This window comes from Furipterus horrens, unplaced genomic scaffold (assembly GCF_987537825.1).
Source record: "Furipterus horrens unplaced genomic scaffold, mFurHor1.1.pri manual_scaffold_12, whole genome shotgun sequence".
Taxonomy (NCBI): Eukaryota; Metazoa; Chordata; class Mammalia; order Chiroptera; family Furipteridae; genus Furipterus; species Furipterus horrens.
Genome location: NW_028327182.1, coordinates 92,084,388 through 92,111,690, shown reverse-complemented (window position 1 = coordinate 92,111,690; position 27,303 = coordinate 92,084,388). Strand labels below are relative to the sequence as shown.

The following is a 27,303-nucleotide window of genomic DNA, read 5'->3' as shown; positions in this document are numbered from 1 at the left end:
AGGAAGGACTTCCCACACAGAATGTTTTCCTTAGAAAAGGAACCCAATGGCTGTTAGCCTCCCAGGTTCTGCCAGAAATTATACTTAACTCCTACCGCCCTGACCTTTAGTACTAAAGGTATGTACTTAAGTGCTGGGTTTCCTCTTTCTTTTTCAGGTAAAAGATCGGCCCAGCCAACATTTGAAAGAGGATGACTTTCTTTGATATTTTTGATATTATTGTAACTCTTTATTCATATTTTTCCCATCTCCTATTGCCCTTCTCTCCCCAAAGTCCCTATGGGATGGATGCTTCTCACTTGCTTCAAGACCATTCTCTCCCGGCCTAGTAATACATCTCAAATGCCACATGTATGCTTTTCTGCCTCCCAGTCAAAATATCCCATTTGTGCTGTGCACATGCTCACAGATAAGAATCAAGAGGTGAGCAGTCTGACTGAACTAATTAATTCTAGTTTAAGAAAGACTGTTGCCCTCTTAGCCTTCCCACAGCTCACAGCTGTCTCTGTTTTTTTTTTTTTTAGGTTTCTTTTTAGAACCAGATGATTTTCCAATGGGTAGAAATTCAAACACCATAAAAGAGAATATTGGATAAATTCAGATAGTCTTGGGGAGGACCATTTTAATACTAACTACCATTTATTAAATATTTATTAGGTCTCAGGGGCAGTATAAACCCTCCCCTCCAGTACGTCATTTAACCCCCTCAATAACTCTGTGAAGTAAGCATTACTATGTGTACTTTATAAAAGAAGAAATCAAGCCTCAAAAAATTAAATAATTTGCCACAATTCACATGACTCATGAGGAGCAGAACCGGGCTTTGAACCTAAGGTCTTGGCGACAAAGTTCACGGCCTCTACCGCAGCCCCATGATGCCAAACTCGGGAGAGCAAAGTGACTTCCTGGTGCGGTGCGTCGGGAACTTCTCTGTGTGTCTGCCCTGCCCTCTGTGCTCTCTCACCCCACTGCACACTGTGTAGTGCTCATAACAGCCTCCACGGCGGGTAGAAGCGGGGGTAGGGTGTTCAGTTATTGGGGAGTCAGTAGCAGCCCTTCAGAATAATTTCGTTGTAATTTGGGAGCCGTCCCCATATACTTATTTGAACTGTATTTAGTTAGGCCTTCTCGTTGTGTTGCAATTATATTTTACAGAAATCATTCACAGTAAAATTGTGATACCTACACCGGTGAAGCAAAGAACATGATCTTGAGAAACAGCTGTGGCGATTCTAACTTTTAAAGAGGGGGCAAGAATGACCCTGGGGATTCCAAACTGATATGTTAAACTATAGATGAGAAATATCATTCGTGGAAATCGGAGCATCTACTACGTCTCTGGTGTTAAGCTGGGTTCTAATATACAGTGGAAATGGAAGAGCAGCAAAATAGGAATTTAGATTTTGTTCTACATGGTGTACTTTTAATCGAGTGAAGGAAGACAGCGTATTACATAGGAACTCGTTAGCCAGTGCCTTACAGAATGGCATGGTATCTGAGAGATCTTATTAATTGTTGTCAACGAGGACTGGTATTTCATCATGATTTTACCTTGGTTGTAAATGGCTTTAACTCATCCTGGATGAGGGACGCGAGAACAAGGTGGCAGCCGGTGATGGACAGCATCTTGGCAGGTAGCAAGGTCTTGCCCTGCCCTGTCTGTATGTGCAGTACTGGTTGGTTCAGCAGACGTGAACGTCTGCTTTGTGTCTAGCACTCTGCTAGGTTTGAGTCCGCCGTGCCGAACACACACCCCAGTTGGCTTGTCACTGGAACCTTAGCATGTCATTGGCCTGATGACCCCTGTTTCCATTCTAACTTCTAAGCTACAAACCTAGTGCAGTAGTAGAATGGTCCAGAAGTGGTAGCAGTTGATGGTTAGGGAAGATGTCGGCCGTCCTCTTGGTGGCGGTGGAGCAGGCTCCCTGGGATGGCGGCTGCAGCATCACCGTCCATGGACTGCCCTTCTCTACCGGGGCCTCCACTTCTTCTGGCTCGCCTGTCTCTGCTTACCTATGACAGCTGTTTACCAGGGGTCCGATCACAGAAACCAGAGCACTAGCCAACGTGACTAATGAAAACTTGTAGACGGGGGACAATGGTGGGCTTCCGTTGTAAACCAATGAGCCAGCTGACTTGTCATTTCACCTGGCTGCATTAGACCCCTCTCTGCGTTAGACAGACGGATAAGTGGAAAGATTCAGGTGATGTGGGAGGCGTGCGTCCAGAACACGCCCCCTCGCTAGCTCCTGTGTAACGTCACTCTCATTAGAAGTTTCTCAGTAAGTCACGGCTAACGACAGACACCATTAACCTTAGTATTATGAAGGGCTTCTTATTTACATTCTCCTTTGAATGAAAATAATGTATTCAAATAATAGCTTAGGAATTGGACCTTCTTTAAGAGACCCATCGAGTGTTGAAATAAAACCTTCCCAAACTTTAGAAAAGCTCTTATAGAATTTCTAAATTTTCTAAAATTCCTTTTTCTGCCCACTTTCCCTCCATGGACCACTACTGCAAGGAAGGCTCAGCCTTACATTTCTGAAATCAGGGACATTTAAACCAAACATACCGTAAATTGGTTAAAAAAAAAAAAAGTGCCTTTTTTCCATGGCAGTTTTCCCTTAAGTTTCAAATACAAACATTTGAAAATACAGTGATTTGGTTTCACAGGAGAGCCGCTTACGATCTGGTGCCATGTGAGCTGATGCGCTCAGTCCGCCCTGCCTTCCGAAGGGCGTTGCGTGGGGAAGGAATGTGTGTTTTCCTCGAACAACTCTGAAAAAAAATATTGTTGGAGACAGTCTGTTAAAAGTACCGAGCAACATTTGTACATAAATTTGGGGTTAATAAATTAAACTGAGTTGTCAAACACAAGATTTGTCTGATGCTTTGCTTCAGAGAAGTTGTCTTCTTAACCTTAGAAAGCTTATGACTGCCCGGGCCCCAAGGGTATTTAAGGTAAAACTTGACCCATTAGTTCTGTGACTACTTTTTTGAAGGGAACGGTTGTATTGTCACTGTGTCCCTATATGTTTTACAGGGAAATTGACCATTTTTATGAGTCGCGGTATCTACGGCATGTGGTAATTTTATTGGCATCTATAATTTTAACTTTAGTGTTAATTTTGGCAGTTTGGAGAACAAAAGCAGCCTCACTTTGGTCCCAAGGAGCAGAGCAGAGCAAGACTTTGAATTAGAGTGAATTATAAAGCCTTTATTAAAGGGAAAAAATTAATAGCCAATCTATTATGCTATTCTTTTAAAAATTAAAACCTACTTTCTCAGACTGGTTGAGCATTGAAGATTTCTCCAGCAAGATGGAAATACAGCTGGATCAGAGTTCTATGTTTTGTTTTTATGCCAGAATTCTGCTGCCTTGATGTGGAATCTGAGCAGTTGAGAGCCTGAAGGAATCTTTGAAATCATTTCATCGAAACTGTCATCTTACAGATTAGGAACCAGATGCAGAATGGCCATTATATTTTGTTGTAAGAGACTGGCGCTTATCGAAATATCTCCTACATGCCTCTGTATGTGGGGAATTTCCCAGTGGCAAATCAGTACAGTTTCAGAACTGCATTTCTAAATACAGGAAGGTTGCTCTGGTTCATGAACTTCATTCGGGTCAAAGGTAACTGTTCAATCCAGAAGACAATAAATTTGGACACTAATGATAAAAAGTAGTATTTAAAAATAAACAGGGAAACAGGAATGCTGGTGCTTGGAAAAAAACCATAATTTAAAGGAGGCTAAAATAGGAGATGGACTTTTGGGTACTTTCAGGATTGTAGTTTATTATGATGTGGTTCACTGGAAAAAAATTATGACTTTCTTTTCCTTATGCATTAGTATGAAGATGGGCACTGCAGGTGGAAGAAAATAGATTTGTTTGTGTTTTTTAGGTATCTTTTGGAAAGCAAGGATATCTTCTGGGAGGGGGTGACTGTGAGCTGTCACAAAAGTCCCATCTTCTTAGGAGTTGTGTTTTCTTGCCTCATTTGCAAAGGTTGCGTACAGAGAACCCAAGTTAAGGACTGAAAAAGAAAGTGGCATTCAGAAAGGACAGAGCTTTATTACACTATGGTTTGTGGGGGTCCCCTTCCCCTGACAAATAGAACCAAGATAGGAACAGTTTTGGAACTCAATTACCCGAAGGTATTGGGTGTATATTTGGCACTCAGATATATTTCTTGAAAGGTTGGATTATGTGAGAGAGATTTTTTTGTAATAATTCCAGCTAAAGTAACTGGCCAGGAGTTGGATGGGAAAATAGATAGAGGGGTTTAAACAGTAAAAATGCTTGTGTGTGAAAAAGTTATTTCTGAGGTGAGAACTAGCAGCAGATGGTAAGACAGAGGACACCAGCATGTGCGTGATGTCTCCCCGTCACCCAGACCCTCCTTGTCCACTGCCTGGCTGACTGTGATCGTCACCGGTGTGTGCTCCGCAGGTGCACCACAGTGATTTTCTAACACAACGATGTCCTGCAGTTCCTCTGTGGAAATACAAGCAATGGGTCCTCATTAGCATCAAGAATAAGATGGAAGCCTTTTGGTCAACCAGGATCTGGGTTCTGCTTTCCTCTCCCTCTTACCACCAGCCTGGCTCTGCGGTGCCCCAGCGTGCCCAACTCTCCCAGCGCAGCGTGCTGCTTCGTCCTCTGCATGTGCTGTCCCCCACCTCCAGGGTGGCCTCCGTCCTCCACCCCATCATCGCCACAGGGCAGATTTCTCTGTCCTCATGCTTCTCAGCTGACTAGTACCTTAGATGCAAGCGACGTCCAAATGTTCATGAAGGCGTTTTAAATTTGATGTTAAAGGCTCTTCAAGTCAAAAACACTTACTTACAATGGTAACATTTTCATGTCTTCTCCCATTTTAAATTCACTTACCAGAAATTTATTGAATGCTTATTCTGTCCAAGACACTCGGCTTGGTTTTGTCTGAATCATCTGGATTTGACAAATGTTCCCTGAGGATTGTACCTAAATGGATGTTTGTAAGAAAATAGAACTGAAATAAAACCTATTTGCTCCCTCTTGTTAGAACAACAGGACAGAATTATCACAATTTAGGAAGAATTTGTTAGCCTACCGAGTAGCTACGAGCTTTTAGATGAGTTGTCTTTATGAATGTCTTCAGAACTAATTCTGACAGTAGAAAAATGTATCCTATAAATTATAGAAAGTAGCAATTCATAGTTTCTGCAAAATGAGGTAGTTTCGGTAGATTATGATGACCAACAATGTTTCAGCAGTATTTACATTCCCTTGTTTTCTTTGACCATAAATGTGGTCCAGTTGGAAGAATTTTCTAGTAATCTATTTTAACAATGACCAGTTGACTCATTAAGGAGGTCTGATATAAGATCCACAGACAATCATAGTAAACTTGACTAATGTGTTCATATTGTTTGAGAGAGATCTGTGATTTTTTAGCATAGATCTTAAATGCATGTCCTAACTATCACTTACTGTATATAATTATTTTTCTATGGTAACCACTATGTTTGGGGGGATTATTATTATAATTAATAGGGGGAGTCTTAGAAATTGCATATAAACTAGATATATTCAATCTCTTGTTAAATTTTATTTTGCAACTACTGAACAGAAAGTATGAATGAAATCACAGTTCTTTAAATACTCAGAGAAATTCCTTGTATTGTAATGTTATAAAGGGATATTTATTCACTCAGCAAACATTTATTGGGTGTCCACTGTAAGCCCTGGATTATTCTAGGCCCTGGAAATGTGCCAGAAACCTGGTGTTTGTGTTTCCTTCTGTCCAGGAACTTATATTTTCGTGGGTGAGACAGACAGACAGACAGACACACACGCACACACACACTCAGAAAGCGAAGACAGTTGCGTGGCAGGAGTCTGGGACCAGCTGTAGACTGGTGTGTGGTTTTTCCACACCAGCGAGCAAGTTCTTTGACACCCGGTAGTGATTAGGCATGGGGGAGGTTCCCGTGGTGGGCTGACAGGCTCAGACCCTGCGGGCCATGGCAGGCCTGCTGAGGGGTTCTGATCTTCTAGGTGCCAATGGGCAGTCACTGCAGGATTTTACACCGGGAAGTGGCGTGTTTTATGCTTTCCTAAGAAGGCCTGGGTGCTCTGTGAAGAAGGGAGTGTCAGGGCAGAAGGGGAGGCTGAGTCATCCAGCCATTCCGATGGGCTGGGGGAGAGGGCATGGTGGTTTGCATTCGGGATGGAGAGGAAGGAAGGGACCAGGAAGCCCAGGATTGCCCATGGGCTGGGGGTAGGGAGGAAGTGGAAATTAATATGTCTCAGTGCAGAATAAAAATGAGATGACATGGAGATAGTCTCTCACAGCCTCCACATTCCCATTTTATCCTATATCCTGTGTTAAAAGTTATCACATAGCCCTGGCAGGTGTGGCTCAGTGGACTGAGCACCAGCCTGCAAACCAAGGAGTTGCCGGTTCGATTCCCAGTCAGGGCACATGCCTGGGTTGCAGACCGGGTCCCCAGTTGGGGACTTATGAGAGGCGACCACACATTGATGTTTTTCTCCCTCTCCTTCTCCTTCCCTTTCCCTCTCTCTAAAGATAAATAAATAAAATCTTTAAAAAACAAGTTATTGCATATATTCTTCATTATAGTGGAACTGAGCTTTTTCAAAACAAATTCAATTCAGACACAAAGTATGCTGCCTTTTATATTTGGCTGCAATGAATGAAAAGAAATTAGCTTAGAAGATGGCATTTAAACTAAACAAATACTTTCAGCTAAAAGCATAAGGAGACACATGACCTAAACTAGTTTATTTTGCTAATAGTTACTTCTTTTTACAGAGAGATCAAGTTCCCTGTAACTTATACAAAATCAGAAAACAGATCTGCATTTTTTAAAAAAATCATATTTAGTAATTTTGTATTTTTGATCTTCTGAGAAGTCCTTAACGATGATAGGTAACTATTAGAAGGTGTTACCTTTCCAGATGGTACATAGTTCAAAGGCACTGGGGCATGCCCTGACCTCCCCGCTTTGCCAGCTGACCTCCCCTTTCCATTTACCGGATTTACAAAATGATTCCAGGCTAACCTAGCAACTCATCGGGACACCTGGACGCAGCGTCCTTGTCCTCTCCTGTAGAAGGTGGAGGGAGAGGTAAGGAGTCACAAAAGACAGCTCTAGAGTGGCTGCGGCTGAGCTGCCGGACCCCGAGGGGAGAGGAGAGGTGAACAGGTGTAGCTCCAAATGCCCACCTCTGCCCCTTCACCATCACTCCTGGTTCACCTTTTCCACGTTAGGCTTTAGAATGATTTTATTTGAATTTAAGGATCCAACTTTTTTTTTTTTTTAAGATTTAAATCTACTCTTCCAGGAAGTAGCATACTTGCCCACGGAGGTGGTCCCCAGCCCACGTAATTCTGTCATTTTTAAGTCACCAATACGAGTTGAGCTTCACCAGCCAGTGTAAGCAGCTCATGTCCACGGGAATAGCCCCAAATCCCAAGTTCCAGCTTCCACGCCCTAGTGCCCCATCAGAGATCTGCCAGCGCCTCTCGGAGGCCTTCTCTTCGTGACACTTAGCTCCTGTAGGCCCCCGAAGTTGGTGGGTTTTAAGTTGGGTCAGTTCCCGGTTCCTGCTGATTTTTACCTCTGCTGGCCTTATCCTGGTGCAGATTTGAGGACTCCTTTCTCTCTCTGGTTTTGGGGAAAATGTCTTATTCTCTTCATACCCATCTTGTAGAGAATGGCCCCTCGGCAGAGCTGATTGGAACCCCAAGGGTATGCTGAAGAGAGGGGAGCATGGAGCTGAGCTGGGCCCAGGCATTCAGGCCTTTGACCCTGGGGCCCTGCTGCGTCATCTTGTTCTCCTGTCAGACCTACCCCCTGATCCGGTGGAGTCCATTCCCAAGCTCTCTTGCCTGGTTTCATCCATCCAACTGTTTCCCATTCAGTCCATCAAAGCAGGGTTCAAGTTCTTTCCCAAGGCGATGCCAGACTCCTGTCAAAGTAGGGTTTGCGCTGGGCACAGCTTTAAGTGCCTGGCAGTGAGGAGGCTGGTCCACCCTAGTGCACCTCGACTCCGTCCGGGAAGGTGCTGCTTAAGGCCACAGGCTGACCCGAGCCTCGGTTCTGCTGGCCACGGTAGCTTTTTGCAAGAGAGAAATCACGCTTAGGAAACTAAGAGCCGTGATGATGTCAGTGCCCATGGGAAATAAATGTAGGAAAGCTCACTGACAGTCCACGCTGCTGATGGCTTCCACCCTCTTTCTGTGGGGGCTTTTTAAAGTGACACCTTACAGAACCCCAGAGGATGAAACAGGAGGCACCCGGGCATCAGAAGCAGACTTCCCTGCTTTCCCAGACTCTCCCTCTGTTGGGGGTTAGGAGTTCTTGGAGCAGAACTTGGACTTGAAAAATCACCGCACTGGAATGTGAAGACGGCAGGGATAGAAGCTGTATTTGCCTGGCACGTGGCCACCTCCTCCAGAGCCACAGTCAGCCCGCCCCCGGGGCTGCCGGTCTTCAGCCTCTCCTGCCTCGGCCCCCACCGCCCCCATGGCCCCTTTAGATGCAAAGGTCGCAGGAGGCCACAGCACCCCCTGGATGAAATCTTCCCTCCCCTGCTCCTCCGGTCCATTCCTTCTGTGGCCAAGTCAGTCATCTCTCTGAATTCATGGCTGACTTGGTCATTCCTTAAGTCCTCTCTATGGCTCGTCACCCTCATAGGCCTGGAGCACACAGCTCCTTCCTCCGGCTGTGCCTCTGTCCCTGTGGGCCTGCTCTGCTCCTCCCCAGAAACACCTGCTGGTAGGTCCTACCACCTGCTTCATCAGCACCAACCCTCCCCCCCACCTCCCAACCACCACCCACCCCTCCTTCAGCACCAGATTCAGGCTGCCCATCCTCAGGGGAACCTCTCACTTCCTGCTTCTCAGCCCTACCCCCACCCCCCTCTGCTGCAAAGTCCGTGTTCAGCCCTCTGGTGTACCGAGAACTTTGGGCTACGTGACTGTCTCCTTCGCTTGAACAGAAGTTCCTTGAGGACAGAGCTGTTTTGGGGAAGTGGCCTTATTCACGGTCCCAAGCCCCCTGCAGATGCCTGACCCTAAAGAGCACTCACCATTTGAATGAATGAATCCTCAAGTTACTACAAATGCATCTGTCAAGTTGTAGATGGCTGTTAATAAATAAATAAGCTCCAAGTTAACCAATACAGAGATTCTCTCTCCAAGTCCCATGGTTGTGGGCCTTTCAGTAATATGTCTCCTTAAACGGGTGCTTGGGTTTTGTTTGGGGAGGCCGTGGTCTCTCCAGCTGAGGGGACGGGCTGAGTTTGTGTGCACAACGGCCGTCTTGGGAGGTGACCGCACTCCTAACACGGGGCCTAGGAGAGAGCGTCACGGGAGGGCCGCGTAGTGCGAGGCGTGGGTGTGACAGACGGCGGGGTCTTTTAACGAACCGCTCACCTGAAAATTGTCTTTCTGCAGGTGATGTGTCACCCATCAGTATGTCTCCCATCAGTCAATCTCAGTTTATTCCACTCGGGGAGATCCTTTGCTTGGCCATCTCAGCAATGAACTCGGCACGAAAACCTGTCACCCAAGAAGCACTGATGGAGCACCTGACCACCTGCTTCCCAGGTAACGGGAATCGCTGGGCGCTGGGGCGGCACCAGGACCGCGCGCGGGCGGTTCCCCTCGTGTTTCAGTTGGACAGGAAAACCAAAAACCAAACACCAAAACGCCGCCCAAATAGACCAGAAATGTTTCTTAGTTTTGTAATTAAAAATGAAGGCACTGGTGTTACTTCAAAGATAACGTGCCTTCTTCAGCTGTAAGAGGTTTTTAATTGGCACCGAGAAAAAGAAATTTAATACAAATCCATGAGGAATTCCGGCTAAAACTACCGAGGTTCCATTCAACCTCTGAAACGCAGCCTTCTTTGAATACATGAACAGTGTGACTCACAGGGACGAGTCAGAAACAACTGAAAACTTTAGTCCTACGGGGTTAAACTACAGAAAGAGGGATGGCAAGGATAAACATATCTTGCATGCATATGTCGTGGCCTGATGAGTTTTAACAATATGATATCTGGGCCCTGGTCAGCATGGCTCAGTTGGTCAGAGTGTCATTCTATAGGTCCCAAATTCGATTCTTGGTGAGAGCACCTACCCAGTTTGTGGGTTCAATCCCCTATTGGGGTACATACAGGAGGCAACCCATAGATGTTCCTCTCACACTTCTCTCTCTCCCTCCCTCCCACCCTCCCTCTTTCTCTAAAAGCAATGAAAAAAAAAAATCCTCAGGTGAGGATAAAATTTTTTTAAAGAATATGATATTTGGTAAATTAGTTAAGATCTCACTGTAAAAACAATAAAAGGTTTTCTCTTAATTAGTATAAAGAGAAGGGAGCAGCCCAGCTGCTGTGTGAATGGCATTTGACGCCTCCAGTGCTGGGAGATGTTCGGAATGGGGACGAGCTGAAGAATGCGCACCCCGTCTCAAGAGAGGCAGCCCCTTCTTAGCTGCAATCCCTTATTCCTTTTCTCAAAAAAAAAAAAAAAAGTTGGGTCTTGCCAGAGTTGTGAAATCTTCTGTTTTCAAGAGAATCTGGAATTTCAGTTTTACGGGACATGCATGTACATTTTAACGTGCGAACAACATGCAAGTCCAATACAACACATTATCCGGCCACCAGTTTGCCAGCTTGGTTTGGGTGCAGCCTCTTCCTGGATTGAAACAGAGCTTACGTTAAACACCCACGCGTCACATGGTTTTCATTCAGCTGAGAGAAGACCTTTGTAAATATAAGCTGTTGGCTATAGCAGTTAGTGTTTGCTCCAAAAAAGCCGGGTAACAAGCAGTCGCGGAACACCAGTGGCAAACACTGATGAGCCTTTATTTAGCTCCGGTGTCAATCTCATGGGTTCTCCAGGAGTCAGCTGGCTCAGACAGGTCCTAGCCAGGTGGCTCTGCTTCACCTGTACCCCATCCGCACCCCCGGCCCTTGGAGAGGACAGAAAGGCTGCTTCTAAACTAAGTCGTAATTATGATACTGAGTCTCCCCACTTTTCCTGGTGATTTTTCCTTCTCTTTCCATTTCCCAATCAATGTCTTTGAAGTTATGTGTACGGTTTAAAAACTCTTCCTAGGAAGCCACCCACCCTTACAACCTATCAGTTATCTTGTTTTATAACATTTTATGATCTCTGAATGTTCTTCACCAATTGTTTGCCTTTCCTTGTTAACTTCCAGGCAAACGTTTTCCTTTCAGCAGTAAGGTAAGGGAGGGGTCAGCTTGCGTGGAAAGCTTCTCTTTATTCTTTAAGCTCTCAAAATCCAAATTCGTGGTGAACTTTGGGAGCAGAATCTGGAAGTGATGGGACATGCAAATGTTAAAAATATCCATCGCAACGATAGCGCTCTCAAGTGACCCCTACAGATTTCTAGTGGAACCCTGGATTTTGTAGACAATTGGAAATATCAGTCATTATACTAGGACTTACTCATAAACTAATTATCATCAGTATCAGTGACTTCCTCGTAAAGCTCTTGAAAATGCACAGCTGTGGAAAATGGATTGAACAGGGAATGCTTCTATTTTGTTTTGTTTTTTTCAAATTAAACATTATTTGATTGATATACTTGCAAATATAAGATATAAAAATTTTAGATGTAAAGTCTCTGAGGAAACTCTTATTCCTTCATTTGGGAATAATCAGAGCTTATTCTTAATGGTAAGGAATGGCTACAGTGTGGTCATGGTTCTGTACGCTTTTGTAAGGCTTTTAAGATCATCACTTGGAAGGCCTACAATCAGCAAATTCTAGAATACAGTTAACTTTTTGTTTTATAGCAATAGCTATTTTTATGAATCAAGCCCTTTCCTTTAATCTAGCAGCACGGTAAACTCAACTGTGAAGTCTTCTAAGTGAGCCTTACTAGCTTTTGGAAAACTCCTTCCTGTTTTAATGTTGATTGAATGTACGCTGCCATCGAAGAGTCACTGAGTTTCCAACGTGGGCTTGTTATCTGGGTCGCTGTGCTTTGCAACTGCAGGCGGCGGCGTTCGTAAGTAGCGGCTCATCTCAGGAGCTGAATTCCGCGTCAGTGGCGCCCCCTGAAGTTGTTCAGTGGGAGGTGGTTAGTAGGGCCTAGCAGCTATTTTAAGTTTAAAGCATTTTTTTGTTGTTGTTGTATGCCGTCTCTCAAGAATGGCATAGATGTGGTTCGGATTACATCACTAATTCAACTGAAATTAGTTTTTCTTTTGTGCAGAAACTCATAAAATTTAAGACAAAAAACAACTGCAATTATCCTGACCTTGAAATCACGTGCATGAAAACCAGTGTTCGTTTCTCAAGAGTAGAGCCCAGACTAAAAGGAAAGCATGCAGGTCAAAGATTAAGTAATTATGTAAAAGAATACATTCTTCATAGGCAGTGTTATCTTTCCTGCCTGGGTCGCGAAGGATGGCTTCTGGACCCGTGACACCCATGGGGGTGTAGGTTGCCTCTCTCCCTTTGAGCGCCCCAGGCTATTTCTACCTCCGTAGTTTTGGAGGGGCTGGGGGAGCCTACACTTCTCAGCTTACCCAGCGGTTCCAGGCTGCTCTGCAGCATGCTTTGATGCTAACCCAGGCTTCCATGGGTCCTGACCCAAAGTTGAGATTACTAGTAGCCAATGTGTATTGAGAGTTCACTATATGTTGGGCACTGTTATATACCTTGGGTTGTCCAAAAAGTCTGTTTAGTTTTTTTCCATAACATAGAAGACACATTTTTCGTTTTCACCACTGACTTTCTTGATTTGGATATTTGGAGCATGTCGACTGTCTCCCGTGTGGTAGAAGGTTGATTGTTCTCCATGTCTCAGTTGGATGGCTATCAACTTCAACTGGTCTGTCCAGCCCTGGAGCATCATCGAGAACTCGCCATCATGAAACGTCACAAACCTTTTTTGACACGTTCAATCAGTCACTGCACCTTCTCCACACATGGCACAAATCTTTTTTTGTGTTTCAATTGTGTTTTTACCTTTTTTGAAATAAGCCTAATATTCCAAAACTGTTGTGTGTTTTCTTCCATCTTCAATATTGAAATGGCTACACAAAATTCACCAGTTTTGATAAGTTTTTTTTTTTTTAATGGACAGTAATATGACCACTGCCACAATCGTCGGCAGCCGTCCGTCTCGAGAGACGATGGTATAGCTTCTTAAGAGTCTATCTGCACTGCCGAGAATGGCTGTGCAGTCCGACTCGGGAGTGACACGGTATCTGTCTCCTCCCGTGTTGAATCGACATCTTGCGATGACGCTGGAGTGTCCTCTCCAGTGAAGCTGAAGCTACAGAGCCTGGGCAGGGTGATATGGAGGGTCTGCTGTTGCCCATGCAGCAGACCCCCCCTCTCTTCGCAGCTGAAGGGTCCAAGGGAAAGACGGAGTCAATACAGCTTGGCTTCAGGTGCGCCGCAGGAGTTGCCGGTGTTGACTACAACGTCAAACCGCCTTAGGGACTCCGGCTCCGGATTTTCTGTCGGGGTTTACTCCCTTAGCCTTTCCCCTGAAGAGGTATGCCGCAAGGCAGCGGAGGTTTTTTGGAGTCAGAGTTTTCCTTCTCTGATGTGCCCTGACTGGAAGATCGAACCAGCGACACTTAGCTCGCAGGCCGACGCTCAATCCACTGAGCCAAACCAGCCAGGGTCAACTGCCACAATACAATCTAACAAAATTGTTTCAAATGAAGTTAAAGACAACCAAGTGCTACTAGAGCCATCTTATGGAAAAAACAAGTGAACTTTTTGGCTAACCTGATACATTAAATTCATTTAAGCTCACAACAACCCTATGGGGTTAGGTACTGTTAAGACCCACATTTTGATGACAGTGAATAAGAGTCTCAGAGAGGTTAAGCAAGTTTCCCAAGATGATACCAGCTGTATTAACTTTTCTAGAGCTGCCATAACATAGGACAGGTGGCGTAAAGAGCAGAAATGTGTTGTCTTACAGTTCTGGAGGCTAGGATCCAAAACCGAGGGACCAGTAGAGGTGGTGGGTCCCTTCTGAAGGCTGCGGGGACTGCATCTGCTCCACGACGGTCTCCTTGGCTAGCAGACAGCTGTCTCCTCTCAGTGTCTATTCTCATTGTCTCCTTCTATGCATATCTTTATATTCAAATGGCCCTTTTTGAAATGATGCCAATCATATTCGATTAGGGCCCCGCCATGACCTCATTTTTTTAAAAGGACTTTATTTATTTATTTTTAGACAGAAGAGAAGGGAGGCAGAAAGAGAGGGAGAGAAACATCACTGTCTGGTTGCCTCTTGCATGCCCTCAGCTGGGGACCTGGCCCACAACCCAGGCACGTGCCCTGACTGGGAATCGAACCTGCAACCCCTTCGTTCGCAGGCCAGCACTCAACCCACTGAGCCTCACCAGCCAGGGCCCAGTGACCTTATTTTAACTTGATTATGTCTATAAAGACTCCCTCTTCACCTGACGTCACATTCTGAGGTACTGATTAGGACTTGAAATGGCAGAGGGTGGGGAGCACAATCTAACCAACAATGTTCATTAACGGCGATTAATTTCCATCCAGCATTCTGGCCCGGGAGCCCCAGCTTTCAGTCCCCGCTGGAATTGTCATTTTTATGGGTCAGACACAGCTGAATATTGGCAGTATCATCAACTTGACCTGTTTCCAAATTACCGCCATGCCCCTCATAAGATGTTTCGGTCAAAGACAGACCATATGGACGTTGGTGGTCCCATGAGATTATAATGGAACTGAATTTCCTGTAAGAAATGGGAGGACGTGTGGTTCAGGAGGAATTTGTTTTCCCTCTGACAGGATCAGTATTTGTGGGGCTCGGCAGTAGGTTCCCTCTCACTCCCAGCACCTCCATGTTGCGTGCACAGGTGACGTCCCAGTCTGTCAGCCTCTGTCGTACTTCAGCCTGGAGGAGCCTGTCTCTCCCCCCGCCAGCACTACACATTCAGAGGGCTCTGCAGCCCTCGCAGACCTAGTCCGATGGTCTTCAGAGAACATGGCTGTAAATTCCTTGTTGGGGACCTAAGATCCTGTACAAGGACACAGGCCCACAGGAGCTGCCTGAACGAGGGTTAAGGGCCACTGCCACTTCAGGAAAAGCATTCTGTGGTCATGTGGGGCCGGGCTATCCCTGGACTTTGGAGACATTTTCAGGTTGTAATGATCTGAAGCGTAGATGAGCTTTCTTTCTCCACTGCTGGAGACCAATGGAACCAAAAGCAAATTTCCAAAGTCAAACTATTGAGTCCTCAGTTCTATACGCTCTCCATGTTAAACCCTCCTTTTTTAAATGACTGCCACAAAGTTCCTTGATCTGACACTGCTCCAACGTGCCATAGCTAGAACCACAGTGCCGTGACAATCCCTGATGTCCTTTTACCTCTCCTTCTTAATTTCTTATTCCTGCTGACCACCCTTTATGTCCTCCTGACGGTCACTGTGCGGATGGGCTTTGCCCTACCCAGCCGCTTTCTCTCCGATGCTCCCAGTCAGCCCAGCCCACGTCCCTGTTCATGGAGCAGCATTGACTGCTTTGGTCTTCTCTCTCTGACGCTGGTGGAAGGCGGCAGGGGACAGTGATTACAAAACCTACAGGGGTGTCGAGCCATGTCCGAGGCTTTCACAGTCACTCACCTCCCCTCGCTGACTTCCTCAGAGCACCATCGAGTCCTCCAAGCTCCGTTCATGGTAAATGTCCTACAGAGGTGCATCCTTTTTCAAAAATAATTTAAAAAAATTTTTCAATTATAGTTGATGTACAATAGTATACTAGTTTCAGGGGTACAACCCAGTGATTGGACATTATATCACTTCCTAAGTGATTACCCAGATTAATCTAGTACCCATCTGACACCATCATAGGTATCACAGTTTTATTGCCTATCTCCCCTATGCCTCTTTTTATGTCCCCGTGACTATTCTGTGACTACCAACTTGTATACTTCTTAGTCCCTTCATTTTATTCTCTCATTCCTCCATCCCCTCCCATCTTTCACCCAGCCCTTCAACCCCATCCCCATTTTTACCTTTTATACTGCATTTTTACTGTACCTTCCTCTATGTTTAGATAAAGAAGTTCTTATCATTGTGTTACACTTGTCTCCAGTATTCAATACAGTAACATGCTGTACAGGTTTGTACCCTAGGAGCAATAGACAACATACACCATATAGCCTCGGTGTGTAGTAAGCGAGACCATCTACATCTGCGTAAGTAGATTCTATGAATGTTCGTGCAACAACGAAATCACCTAACAATACATTTCTCAGAACGTGTCCCTATAGTTAAGTGATGCATGACTGTATATCATTCAGGTCAGTCTTACAAATATCGTCACTGTCAGTGTACCTGGCAAGGAGGAATGGAGATCACCCAAGAACTAAAGTAAATGCACTGCAGCCTGGAGAATGTATACTTCCTTAAGTATGTATACCCGTAGCCAGGCATAGACATACACACAAAACCCTTTGAAAACAGTATCAGGTACTCCACAAAGGAGTACCTATGATTTCCTTCTGAAATTTTGGTTGTGGCAGACACAGCAGTTTTGGATCAGTGACCAGACAGAGGCAGCGCATCTAGGCTTTCAAGAATCTGTTTCTTAGACTCTCCAGTTATAAGTAAGGAACCACCTTCGTCCCGCTGACTTAGGCTAAGGAGGAACTGCCCTGAATGCCACAGAGGCCGTGGTTTCAAAATTGGAGAGAACTACATCATGGACAACGATCAAGACCAGTTGCCCTTTTATATACTTTATAAAATTCAGTTTATTAAGTAAACTTAATCTTTAAAAATGTATAGAGCAGCTCCAAGCATTTGTGGTAACCTCTGTGTATCTCAGGCTCGTCTTCCCACACCAAGGTGGCTTTTCAACCCTGTTTCCCTAGTTGTTTTTGTGGGAAAAGTCTCTTCTGTTTATTTCTATCATATCACATAAAACATTTCTCATTTCTCCCCTTATTTAAAAATATTCTGTCTTCACTAATTCAGTTCAGTAAAGATTTGTTACAACAGGCGCGACCTAACTTCATCAAACTTCCCTCCGTCTCCTCCCAGCTCTGACATTTTCCCACTCTGTCGGTGGTAATATTCGTAAGAGTCACCAGAGAAAAGTAGGATGGCCGCCGAACTTAACAGACACCCTTGAATGCTGTTGACTTGCTCTATGATACCACTTTGAAGCTTGGCCAAAGTAATAGGACTTTGTCTTAGTCAGTTTGGGCTGCTTTCACGAGATACCATAGACTGGGGAGCTTTAACGCCAGACATTTATTCCTCACAGTTCTGAAGGCTTGGGAAGTGAGTCCAAGGTCAAGGCGCTGGCCCATTTGGTGTCTAGTGAGGATCCTCTTTCTGGCCTGTGGAGAGCCATGTCCTCCCACTACAGAGCGAGAGGGCTCTGGTCTCGTCCTCTTACAATGTCACGTCATGAGGGCTCCACCTCATGACCTCGTGTGAACCTGAGGTCCCACCCCCTAATCCCATCATATTGGAGACTGGGGCTTGACCCTATGAATCTTGGGGGTGGGGGGCACAGACATCCAGGCCACAGCAGAGTCTGCACCCTCAGGGATCAACACCACGTGTCCTCTCCATGCTCACGCATGTGTTCTCTCGGTTTCAGGTGTCCCCACCCCAAGCCAAGAAATTCTGCGGCACACGCTGAACACGCTGGTACGGGAGAGGAAGATCTACCCAACTCCAGACGGCTATTTCATTGTGACCCCACAGACTTACTTCATCACCCCTTCCCTCATAAGAACTAACAGTAAGTGGTACCATTTGGACGAGAGGATACCTGACAGGTCTCAGTGTACCTCCCCACAACCGGGAACCATTACGCCCTCTGCTTCGGGCTGCGTCAGGGAAAGGACATTACCCCGAAACCACTGCGACTCTTGCCACTGCTGCAGAGAAGACATGCACAGCATGCACGCATCCACTCTGCAGAGGAAACCTGCCAAGGACTGCAAAGACCCTTACTGCCCTCCCCCACTCTGCCCGGTGCCACCCACCGAAAAGAGCAAAAGTACTGTAAACTTTTCGTACAAGACAGAAACTCTCTCCAAACCGAAAGACAGTGAAAAGCAGTCCAAAAAATTCGGGCTCAAGTTATTCCGGCTAAGCTTTAAAAAAGACAAGACCAAACAGCTGGCCAACTTCTCCGCCCAGTTTCCTCCTGAGGAGTGGCCCCTGCGAGATGAGGACACACCGACGACTATCCCCCGGGAGGTGGAGATGGAGATCATCCGGCGTATCAACCCGGACTTGACCGTGGAAAATGTCATGAGGCACACCGCACTGATGAAGAAGCTGGAAGAGGAGAAAGCACACAGGAGTAAAGCCGGGTCCTCTGCCCACCACAGCGGAAGAAGTAAAAAGAGCAGGACTCATCGGAAGTCCCACGGGAAGTCTCGGTCACACAGCAAGACGCGAGCTTCCAAAGGAGACCCGTCAGATGGCTCCCACCTGGATCTCCCAGGTGACAGAGAGTATGACTTCTGTGACCCTCTTACCAGGGCCCCCAGGGAGGGCTGCTTCATCATCGAGCACAAAGGAGAGAACTTCATTATGCACAGCAACACCAGTGTGATCGAGCCTCACTTCCCCATGACGCCCGAGTGGGATGTGTCGGGGGAACTGGCCAAAAGGAGAACTGAGATGCCTTTTCCCGAACCTTCCAGGGGGAGCTCCCACTCGAAAGTGCACCGAAGCCACAGCCATACGCAGGACCGGCGGTCCAGGAACGAGAGGCCCAGCAAAGCCAAGGAGAGATCCAGGTCCATGGACAACTCTAAAGGCCCCCTGGGCGCTCCCTCTCTGGGGACACCTGATGACCTGGCCGAAGGCTGCAGCCAGGATGATCAGACCCCTCTGCAGCCCTACACCGACGACAGCACTCTAAGGCCCGCGCAGACGGCCGCTCACCAAAGGGCTCACCTGTTGTCCACGAGCTATAAAGAGCTGTGTATTCCAGAAAAGGCCGTCGGTGGCAGCAAGGAGCCTTCCAGCGCGTGTAGCCTCTTGGAGCCAGGCAAACCCCCTGAGAGCCTGCCGTCCTACGGTGAGCTCAGCTCTTGTCCAACAAAAACGGCCACGGATGACTATTTCCAGTGCAACACCTCCAGCGAGACAGTGCTCACGGCCCCGTCGCCCCTGGGAAAGAACAAGGAGGACCACGACGCCCTGACCCTGGCAGAAGGGGTGAAAAAGCTGCCTCTGTCTGAGAGGCAGACCCCGCATTCCTCCAGGGAGCCTGTAGGGCACAAGGAGGAGTCACCGAAAGGGCCCGGTGGGGGCCCGGCTGTGTCGGGCGCAGCGGCCGAAGGGATCGCCAATGGTCGCCTCCTCCAGCATCACAGCGCTGAGCCCAGCAGCCTGGACAAGAGGAAAGAGATCTTCAGCAAAGACACACTGTTCAAACCTCTTCACAGCACCTTGTCTGTAAACAGCTATCACAAATCCAGCCTGTCCCTCCTCAAGTCTCACCCGAAGGCACCTGCCGACACACTGCCGGGCCGGTGCGAGAAGCTAGAGCCATCACCCCTGGGGACCTCGGGGGCTCAAGTCCTGCCAGCCCTGCAGCGTCAGCAGGAGTCCGGGGGGAACCAGGAAGCCTCTTTTGACTATTACAACGTCTCTGATGACGATGACTCTGAGGAAGGGGCAAACAAAGCCACCGAGGAGGAGAAAAACAGAGATGATGTGGGCACCATGCAGTGGCTCCTGGAGAGGGAGAAGGAAAGAGACTTGCAGAGGAAATTTGAGAAGAACCTCACCCTTCTTGCCCCCAAAGAAACGGACAGCAGCAGCCACCAGAGAACCACCCATTCGGCCCGCCTGGACAGTATGGATAGCAGCAGCATCACTGTGGACAGCGGATTCAACTCCCCACGGTAGGGAGAGGCGTCCTTCTGCACACCCATACACCTGCCGGGGCCGGGGGCCTTGTGCAGAGAACCCGAGAAGCTTCTGGCCGCACGGTCTCAGTTCTGTGAATGAGGGCTAAGAGTTGTGTGAGTTGGATTGTTAACAGCCTGTTTCTGACTTCTTTTTCAGGAATTGAAACAAATGTTTCTGCAGCTGTAGAGATCACCAATCTGGACTGGTGGGTTGGCTCCTTCTCCCTCAAACCTGCATCAGTCCAATCTAACTAAGACCAGCTTTCCCAGTGTTTTTTTCTATGTTTAATCTAAAATATTGCCACCACGCGATAAAGAAAGGTTTTTTTCTTTTTTTTTTTTAAGTCCTTCAGAAATTGAGTAGATGAGTAGGTAGTGGGGGTGGGCTAGGGGATAGGAATAAATGGATTGACTCAAGGACTGGGGTCCTTCTACTTAGAATATACAGTTGACTCTTCAACAACACAGGTTTGAACTGTGTGAGTCAGTTAAGGGCAGGTTTTTTTCAATAAACACTGTAAATGCATTTTCCTTATGATTTTCGTAATAACATTTTATTTTCTCTGATTTTATTGTAAGAATACAGTATTAAGACATATACAAATAAGTGTTAACGAACTGTTTATGTTATCGCTAATGCTTCCAGTCAACAGTAGGCTATTATTAGTTAAATTTGGGGGGGGGCATCAAAAGTTGACAGGGATTTTCAACTGCGGGAGGGTCAAAACCCCTAACCCCTGTAAGGTTAAAGGATCAACTGTAAAATCAGATCTTAAAACCTGTCCAGCGGATCTAGAATTGAGTTGCCGTTTTAACCCCGAGTCTGTGTGTGACCCGCCCCTCTTGCTCATTTGCCCTCCACTCAGTACTCCCGTATCTACAGAGAAATGGACCTTGTTCTTCCCCCCAAAATTGGCGGCCTCTGCGCTGTTAGATAAAAGCATGTGCCGGTACTGTTCTTTCTCCTCCTGCAGAACTGGTACGACCTAATCAGAGCCCTCTAGTCATGCGCCCTCCTTTTTAGTAGGTGCTGGTAATTCAGCAAAGGGTTGACAGTTGAGAATATGTCATGCCCGATGGTCATGTTTAGTGCACCGGAGTGGTTCAGGGGCTGAGAAAGCAAACTTCCCTGTTCTTCTCCTTAACTCTTCCTTCTCCTCAAAGAGCAAGTCGGGACCTCATTTTCCTTCTAGATTCTACTCCAGATTGGTGACTCTGAGGCGCAGAAATACTGTTGAGAGATTGACATTTCTCATCTGCTGTGATTCTCAAGATTTTACAGTATTTATCATTTTAACAAGTATTCAGATATGATTGTGTACATCGTATATTTGTTTTAATGATGAAGGATTATAATCAGTTCCATTGTGATCATTTCACTGTGTCTCTAGATAATTTGGGGACATAGCATCCCAAAATTAGAATTGGGAATCATTAATCTGTTTGTCACATATTAGGCCTTTGCTATCATCATCATTGTCATCATCATCGTCTTGTAACCATTTTTCCAAGCTAACACGTGTGGAAGTCCAATAGCTAAACAGACTACAGAGCTGGCACTCTGGTTAAAGTGGGTGAGAGGCCAGGGGGGCTCAGACCTTTACTGCCCATCCCTTGAGGAACCCTAAGGGACCTCAAGGAGCCTGGCCCTCGGTCTGGAACCTACTGGCCTATTAAATGACTTTCCTAAGAAATAACTTTTTCTGCATAATATCCAAATCGAATCTTAATTTATTTACCAGTTACTTTGTTGTTTGTCCTTTCCCTTCTATTTCTTTCTTCTACTCTTTTTTTCTCCTCTGGAATTCTTACAGGGGAGACCTGCTGGGCATGCTTGAAGGGCGGTAATCTATGGTAGAAGCTCAAAACCAGCCCTTATGGAAGATGTGGCTTATGTGCCCGTGTCTTCTGTTTTACTGTTTCTTATTATGTAGACGCTGCCCCCCTAATGCTTTTCACACCCTTCAGGCTGCCTCTTGGCCCCAGGACCTCCACTTGGGGACACCTTAGTGCTCCAGGGATAGTGGCGAAGGAGACATTGGGAGTGGCTTAATGGTTCCAACTCAGGAACCTACCTCCATGTAACACTGGAAGTTCTTTGCTTGTTTGGAGGCAAATAATCAGGAAGATTCAGGAAACAGTTGAACCAGTCTCTCCACAGAATATATTTTTCTTCTAAATTTGGGGCTCAGAATAGAGGCTATGAATGGGATTAATTCTTGAAACAAGTTCATTTGCATTTCTTTAAGTGCTTGGTCGTGGTAGGAGGTAAAGGTTGTTCTGAGGGGACAAGCTTCACAAATTAGCCGGGTGGCTGTCCACTATCCCAAGGCGGAATTTTCTCTCTAGGAGTACATAGCTCACCCATAAATATCATGCCGTTAGAGGATCTGCGTAACAATTCCTTATCGTACCCACTTCTTATTTAATATATTTTCTGTACCTATTTGTAAACTGAATTTTCTGTACCTGTCAATGAACTCACTAGGCTGCCTTTCTAACTGTTGCATGAGGAGAGTGTACAAAGGAGAACATTTGAGTTGTAGGCAGTTTTACTGGCTAGCATGAGGAGTACTTTAGACAAATAGTATCATCACAGTGACACCCCCCCCCCTTGGTGGGAGACACAGAACTCTTAAGTGGACTATTTACTCAAGTGTTCCAGTAAATAATTCATTGAACAACTAAGATCCAACTAAAAAAAAAAAAAGGACCAAAAATGTTGATCACCACACTCTCAGCTTTCAATGTTGGCTCAAGAGTCATGTTCAGCCACATTTCTAGAATTCTTCGGTCCTTTTTGTTGGGGACTGAAAGGGTATTGGGACGGGGAAAAGGTAGAAACTTAAGCTATGCTGTAGATCTAGTACTGAAATGAAATTTTTTGACATGAAAAGCCTGCTATTCCAAATCCGAGGCCAAAACTGGTGGATAAACTTAATATGAAAACCAAAGGGTCCCGAGGCTGCCAGGGACGTGTCTGCTGTGTGTACCGTGTGCTGTGTGCTGCCAGACGTGAAACACGGCCACCAAGAGGACGAGCAACCGAGCAGCCGGGTTTGGATTTTCTGCCTGTAAAGTCCCGAGATCTTCCTTTTGAGGTGGCACGCACCATTAGCCCTCTTCTTTAAACAGTAAGAACGATCACGTTCGTGGGATAGTTTTACTGCTAACACTCCATCTCCATGAACTTGTTCATCGTCATATCCAGAGTCCTCAGTGGGAATGTCACACACTCGACTCATTATTACAGCAATCATGAAATATATCCTTTGGAGAAACTGGAGTACTGTATGTATTTATCACGATGAGTATGTGGGCTGTGGCAAGGAGACACCTTAGAGCGTAGACAGCCCTTCGCAGTGACGTGTGTTTGCAGGGCCTTGCGTAGTGCCTGGAGTGCAGCAGGGACATATTAAACCTGTGCCTTAGAAGCTGGTTTAAAAGTGGGTTCTTTGAATCTTCAGAGATGTTTTCCCATAGAAAAGATGTCATTAGTAATGTAGAGATGCCCAAACCAGCCCACGGTAGCTACTTTCTTCATGACGTGCCAGATGGGGAGCAGAAATAATTTACATGTGTCTAGCTGTTCATTGTGCAAATTCTTCACTGATGCATGTTTCTTCACGATCACTTTGTGAGTTTACAGGTCAATCAAGTAACTGCCCCAATTTTAAAAATGGGGACGTCGAATACTGGGGCGGGGGAATACTGTCATGACTAAGAATGAAACGGAAAGCATGCGTCATGAAATCTCTGGGGTCTGCATGCTGACCACCTTCCTTCCTTCCTTCCTTTCTTCACCTGAGCTGTGCCTCAGTTGTAGGGCTGGGAGGCCACTGATGAGCTTTCCTAGGGAAGCGGTCAGGCAGGTAAGTAGGTAAATCGCGCGCTGTCCATGGCTTTCGTGGTGATGTGTTGAGTATTTTTTTGGTATGCCCAGATTTACCATGGGCACAATGGAAGAGCTTGACTTATTTCTATAAAGGTATTAACCTTCTGGAGGTATCCTCTGCTGTCAAGAAATGTCCAGTTGTCTTTTGGGTAGCCGATAAACACATTTCCTTTTGAACAATTAACTCTTGGATCCTTGATGAGAAGCAGACTCAGGGCCACAGGGGGTTAAGATGGAAGACCTGTAAGTAAGGGCTGCCAGGGTCTGGGGTTCAGACAAAATTGCCATCAGTTTTGGATGGGAATGAAGGGCAGTGAGGATGTCCACTGTCATTCTCTGACCTGTAGGCCAGCTTCGGCAGGCTCAAATCCGTTAGGGGCACCAGCTCCCTTTAAATATTTTATAAACCTTGAATCTATCCAATAGGATGGGTGTTTTGACATAACTATGGTTTCTTCAGTCTCTCTCTGTAAGCTGCTAAGTTTCTTATGACTATTTTTGAGGACCTTGAACATGAAATCCATTCAGCTCCCGTCAGTCAGGCCAAGTAATCTTATTTGTGCTATTTCCCTCTACATTTGAAAATCTAAATGTTCTAAGTCTCTTGGAGCACTAAAATAGATTTCAGTATTTCTAACTTAGAAAAATTAAGAGAAATCAAAATACTAAAGTCTTTAAGTCGTCTCTACTCTAAAGAATTCTTTAAAATTCCTCCCAAAGAGCGTGGGGGGGCAGGGCGTGCAGATAATGTAAACTGCACACGTGAATTGGTAACATCTACGTTCCCTCATCTTCAAATACAATGTGCAGTGTGTTTTCACTAAAATGCTAGAATTTGAAACAGAGGTGTGAAGCTGTTTAAAAAGAATTTTATTTCCTTCAGTGTGGCAGATTGAAGTCCAGCAAAGTCAAAATCTGCTAATCAAGAATGAAAATGGAATCATTGGGGTACAATTATTGAGTTGACTCAGGAGCAGTTATATCAATGAATTTCCAGCCTGCAATGAAATCATTACGTATGTGCAGTTGTGAGTGTTTTTAAAAACTGCTGCGATGACTATAGACCGCATCCCATTTTGAATTCGTTTCCTTGAGTGTGGGAGGCGGGGGGAGACATTTAAAGGGAAAGCCCTTCATTCGGTGTGCACCCGACTGCCCATACGGTGCAGCTCCTGGGGCCATGTGTGAGTAATCAGCAGGAGATGGTCTGGATGTGACGTTAGGAGCTGACAGAGCAAATCCATTAACTACATCATTTGCTCTTCCTCTGGAACTCTCTATATAATTATTTATGTTCAAAACAAAACAAAACACAACCTTTTTACTCTTTTAGCACTCGGGAGAGCCTGGCTTCCAACACATCAAGCATTGTTGAAAGTAACCGGCGTCAGAACCCTACCTTGAGCCCGGCCCATGGCGGCGCTGGCCCGGCCTTCAACTTCCGAGCAAGTACGGACCCCCCGACCAGCGAAGCTGAGAAGCTACAGAAACCGTCCAACTGCCTGCAAGCTTCTGTGACTAGCGTGTGATAGCCGTTCCGCTGCCGATCTCCTGTCTCGTTCGATACAGCCAAGTTTACAGCACTAGGACTGGTGTTTACATCTTCGGGAAGACAAGCATCTCAGCCACAGTTTTCGTGTTTACTGAAACTGTGCCGCTAAGTAGGCTAGAGCGAAACACAAAAGTCTTTCTTGCGGAGAGTCGCTTTTCACATGTATGGCTCTGTAGCAACCGAATAGCCGTAGGGGTGAAATGGACACTTTCGCTTCAGTCACTGTCACTGAGCACACATAGGGAAGTCTAGACGCTGTAAGTGTGATACGCATTTTCAATGTCATGCAGTTTGCCAATTCCATGTTTCAATGCCACAGGTGGGTGTTGTTCTCAGTCTGTGGGCAGATGGTGCCACAGAACTGATTCTTGACACTTCCAAAAAAAACAAAAAACAAAAAAAAACACACACACACAAATACTAAGCCACCACAAAATGTCCCATGCAAGGGCCCACCGTGAGGGACGTCAGTGCCCCATGGCCGAGAAGGGGCCCCAACCCTCCGTGTGTGATTTGTTCATGTGCCCGTCATTTCTCACTGTGGTGCGTGGGAAGCACTTTGGCAGGAGTCCAGGGAAGTGAGTCATCAGAAAGGGTTGTGATGGCAATGCTGGGCGTGTGGGTTTTCCGCATTTTGTTTTCAAGGTCACAGATGCTTGTCTGAGTTTGAACCGTCCATCATCACACACAGGAATATAGGCCTTTGAATCTGAAGTGGATAAGAGGGAAGGGGTCCCCGGCCTGGCTGGGACACGGCCCTTGGTGATGGAAGAGGTAATGTGGACTTCTAAACGGTGTTCATCAAATATGGAAGGAGGAGCGTTTCCTCTTTGGGATACTTATGATGATCCTAGCTTACTATAAGAGATATGATAATTAGTTTGTTTAAAAGCAAAATGTTCTTTGTGATACAAATGGAGAGTATGGCCTGGGGATGTTATTCTTTCTAATGGAAGGACATAAATCTATTTTAGTTTTAAATAGAATGCCTAAATTAGGCTGTGGGAGATAATTTTTAGTGGTTCTAGGGAAGAGCAGATTTAGGGAGAGGTGAACTTCAGGCCTTTTATTCCTGGGAAGATATCTATAGAGAAAACTTTAAAGTAATTTTTTGATCAGAAATACACATGTGCCCATGTAATTAACAACAGAATGTGCTCATTTCTGCAAGTGTGGTATGATTCTAACTTGTACTCCCCTAAAATTTACCAGAATGACAATTATGCATACATGAACTATGCCAGAGTAATGTTTACAGATACTTTGTAACCAATTTCAGGAGGCATTTTTAGGTGGCTGGATGGTTATTAGCCCAACTCTTTTCAAAACGGTTTGTTAACATTTGGCTTTAGTTTACAACATCACGTTGAATACAAAGAAGCCGGTCAGCAGCAAAGGGATTACAAATAAGCTTCAGCCTTCTAGGAAGGAGACCTTTCCAAGTCCCCTTGTTTTATTTTATGAGAAGAGCAGAGTAAATCTGTAGAGAATGGAAAATTATCTGCAGAAGGGTTCCATAGGACATGAGTAAAGGATCTGACCAAAAGTTTATTTCGTTTAGTGGCATGTGATGTTTGGAGCCATATACCATAAAACATAGATCCAAAAATAAGTCTCAAATACTTTTTCCTCAAATTTCAGTCAATGCCATACAACTGGGGGTGGGGGTGGGGACCCTTCTGCTCCAGTGTTAAGTCCAGTCAATGGCAACCTGTTTAAAGAAAGCAGTTGTATACATGGTTGGACTGATTCCTGAAACACGTGGGTGCTCACTCATGCTTTTTCAGATATTTGGAAGTTGCATGGGAACCTGGACGCGTGGAGTTCAGTGCAGGCTCATTTTGTGTGCTTCGAGTGAAACCCAAGTCCACTTCTCGGTAAACCCCCCCACCGCTGAAATGCATAAGTCAGCTGG

General features: G+C 45.8%; 1 protein-coding gene across 3 annotated transcripts in view; it reads left to right on the top strand.

Annotated features, from left to right (window-relative positions):
- Positions 1 to 27,050, top strand: part of STOX2 (storkhead box 2) — a 143,721-nt gene extending 116,671 nt beyond the window's left edge. Inside the window, exons 2-5 of one of the 3 annotated variants that reach the window (XM_090258311.1) lie at positions 9,474 to 9,626; positions 17,664 to 19,935; positions 20,099 to 20,147; positions 25,170 to 25,229. In XM_090258311.1, coding sequence (XP_090114437.1) covers positions 9,494 to 9,626; positions 17,664 to 19,935; positions 20,099 to 20,105 — 2,412 coding nt within the window. In that variant the 5' untranslated portion in view covers positions 9,474 to 9,493 and the 3' untranslated portion in view covers positions 20,106 to 20,147; positions 25,170 to 25,229. Of the gene's footprint in view, positions 1 to 9,473; positions 9,627 to 17,663; positions 19,936 to 20,098; positions 20,256 to 25,169 lie in introns of those variants that run through there. The other 2 variants (XM_090258309.1, XM_090258310.1) reach the window with 2 other exon arrangements.
- The last annotated feature ends 253 nt before the right edge of the window (positions 27,051 to 27,303 follow it).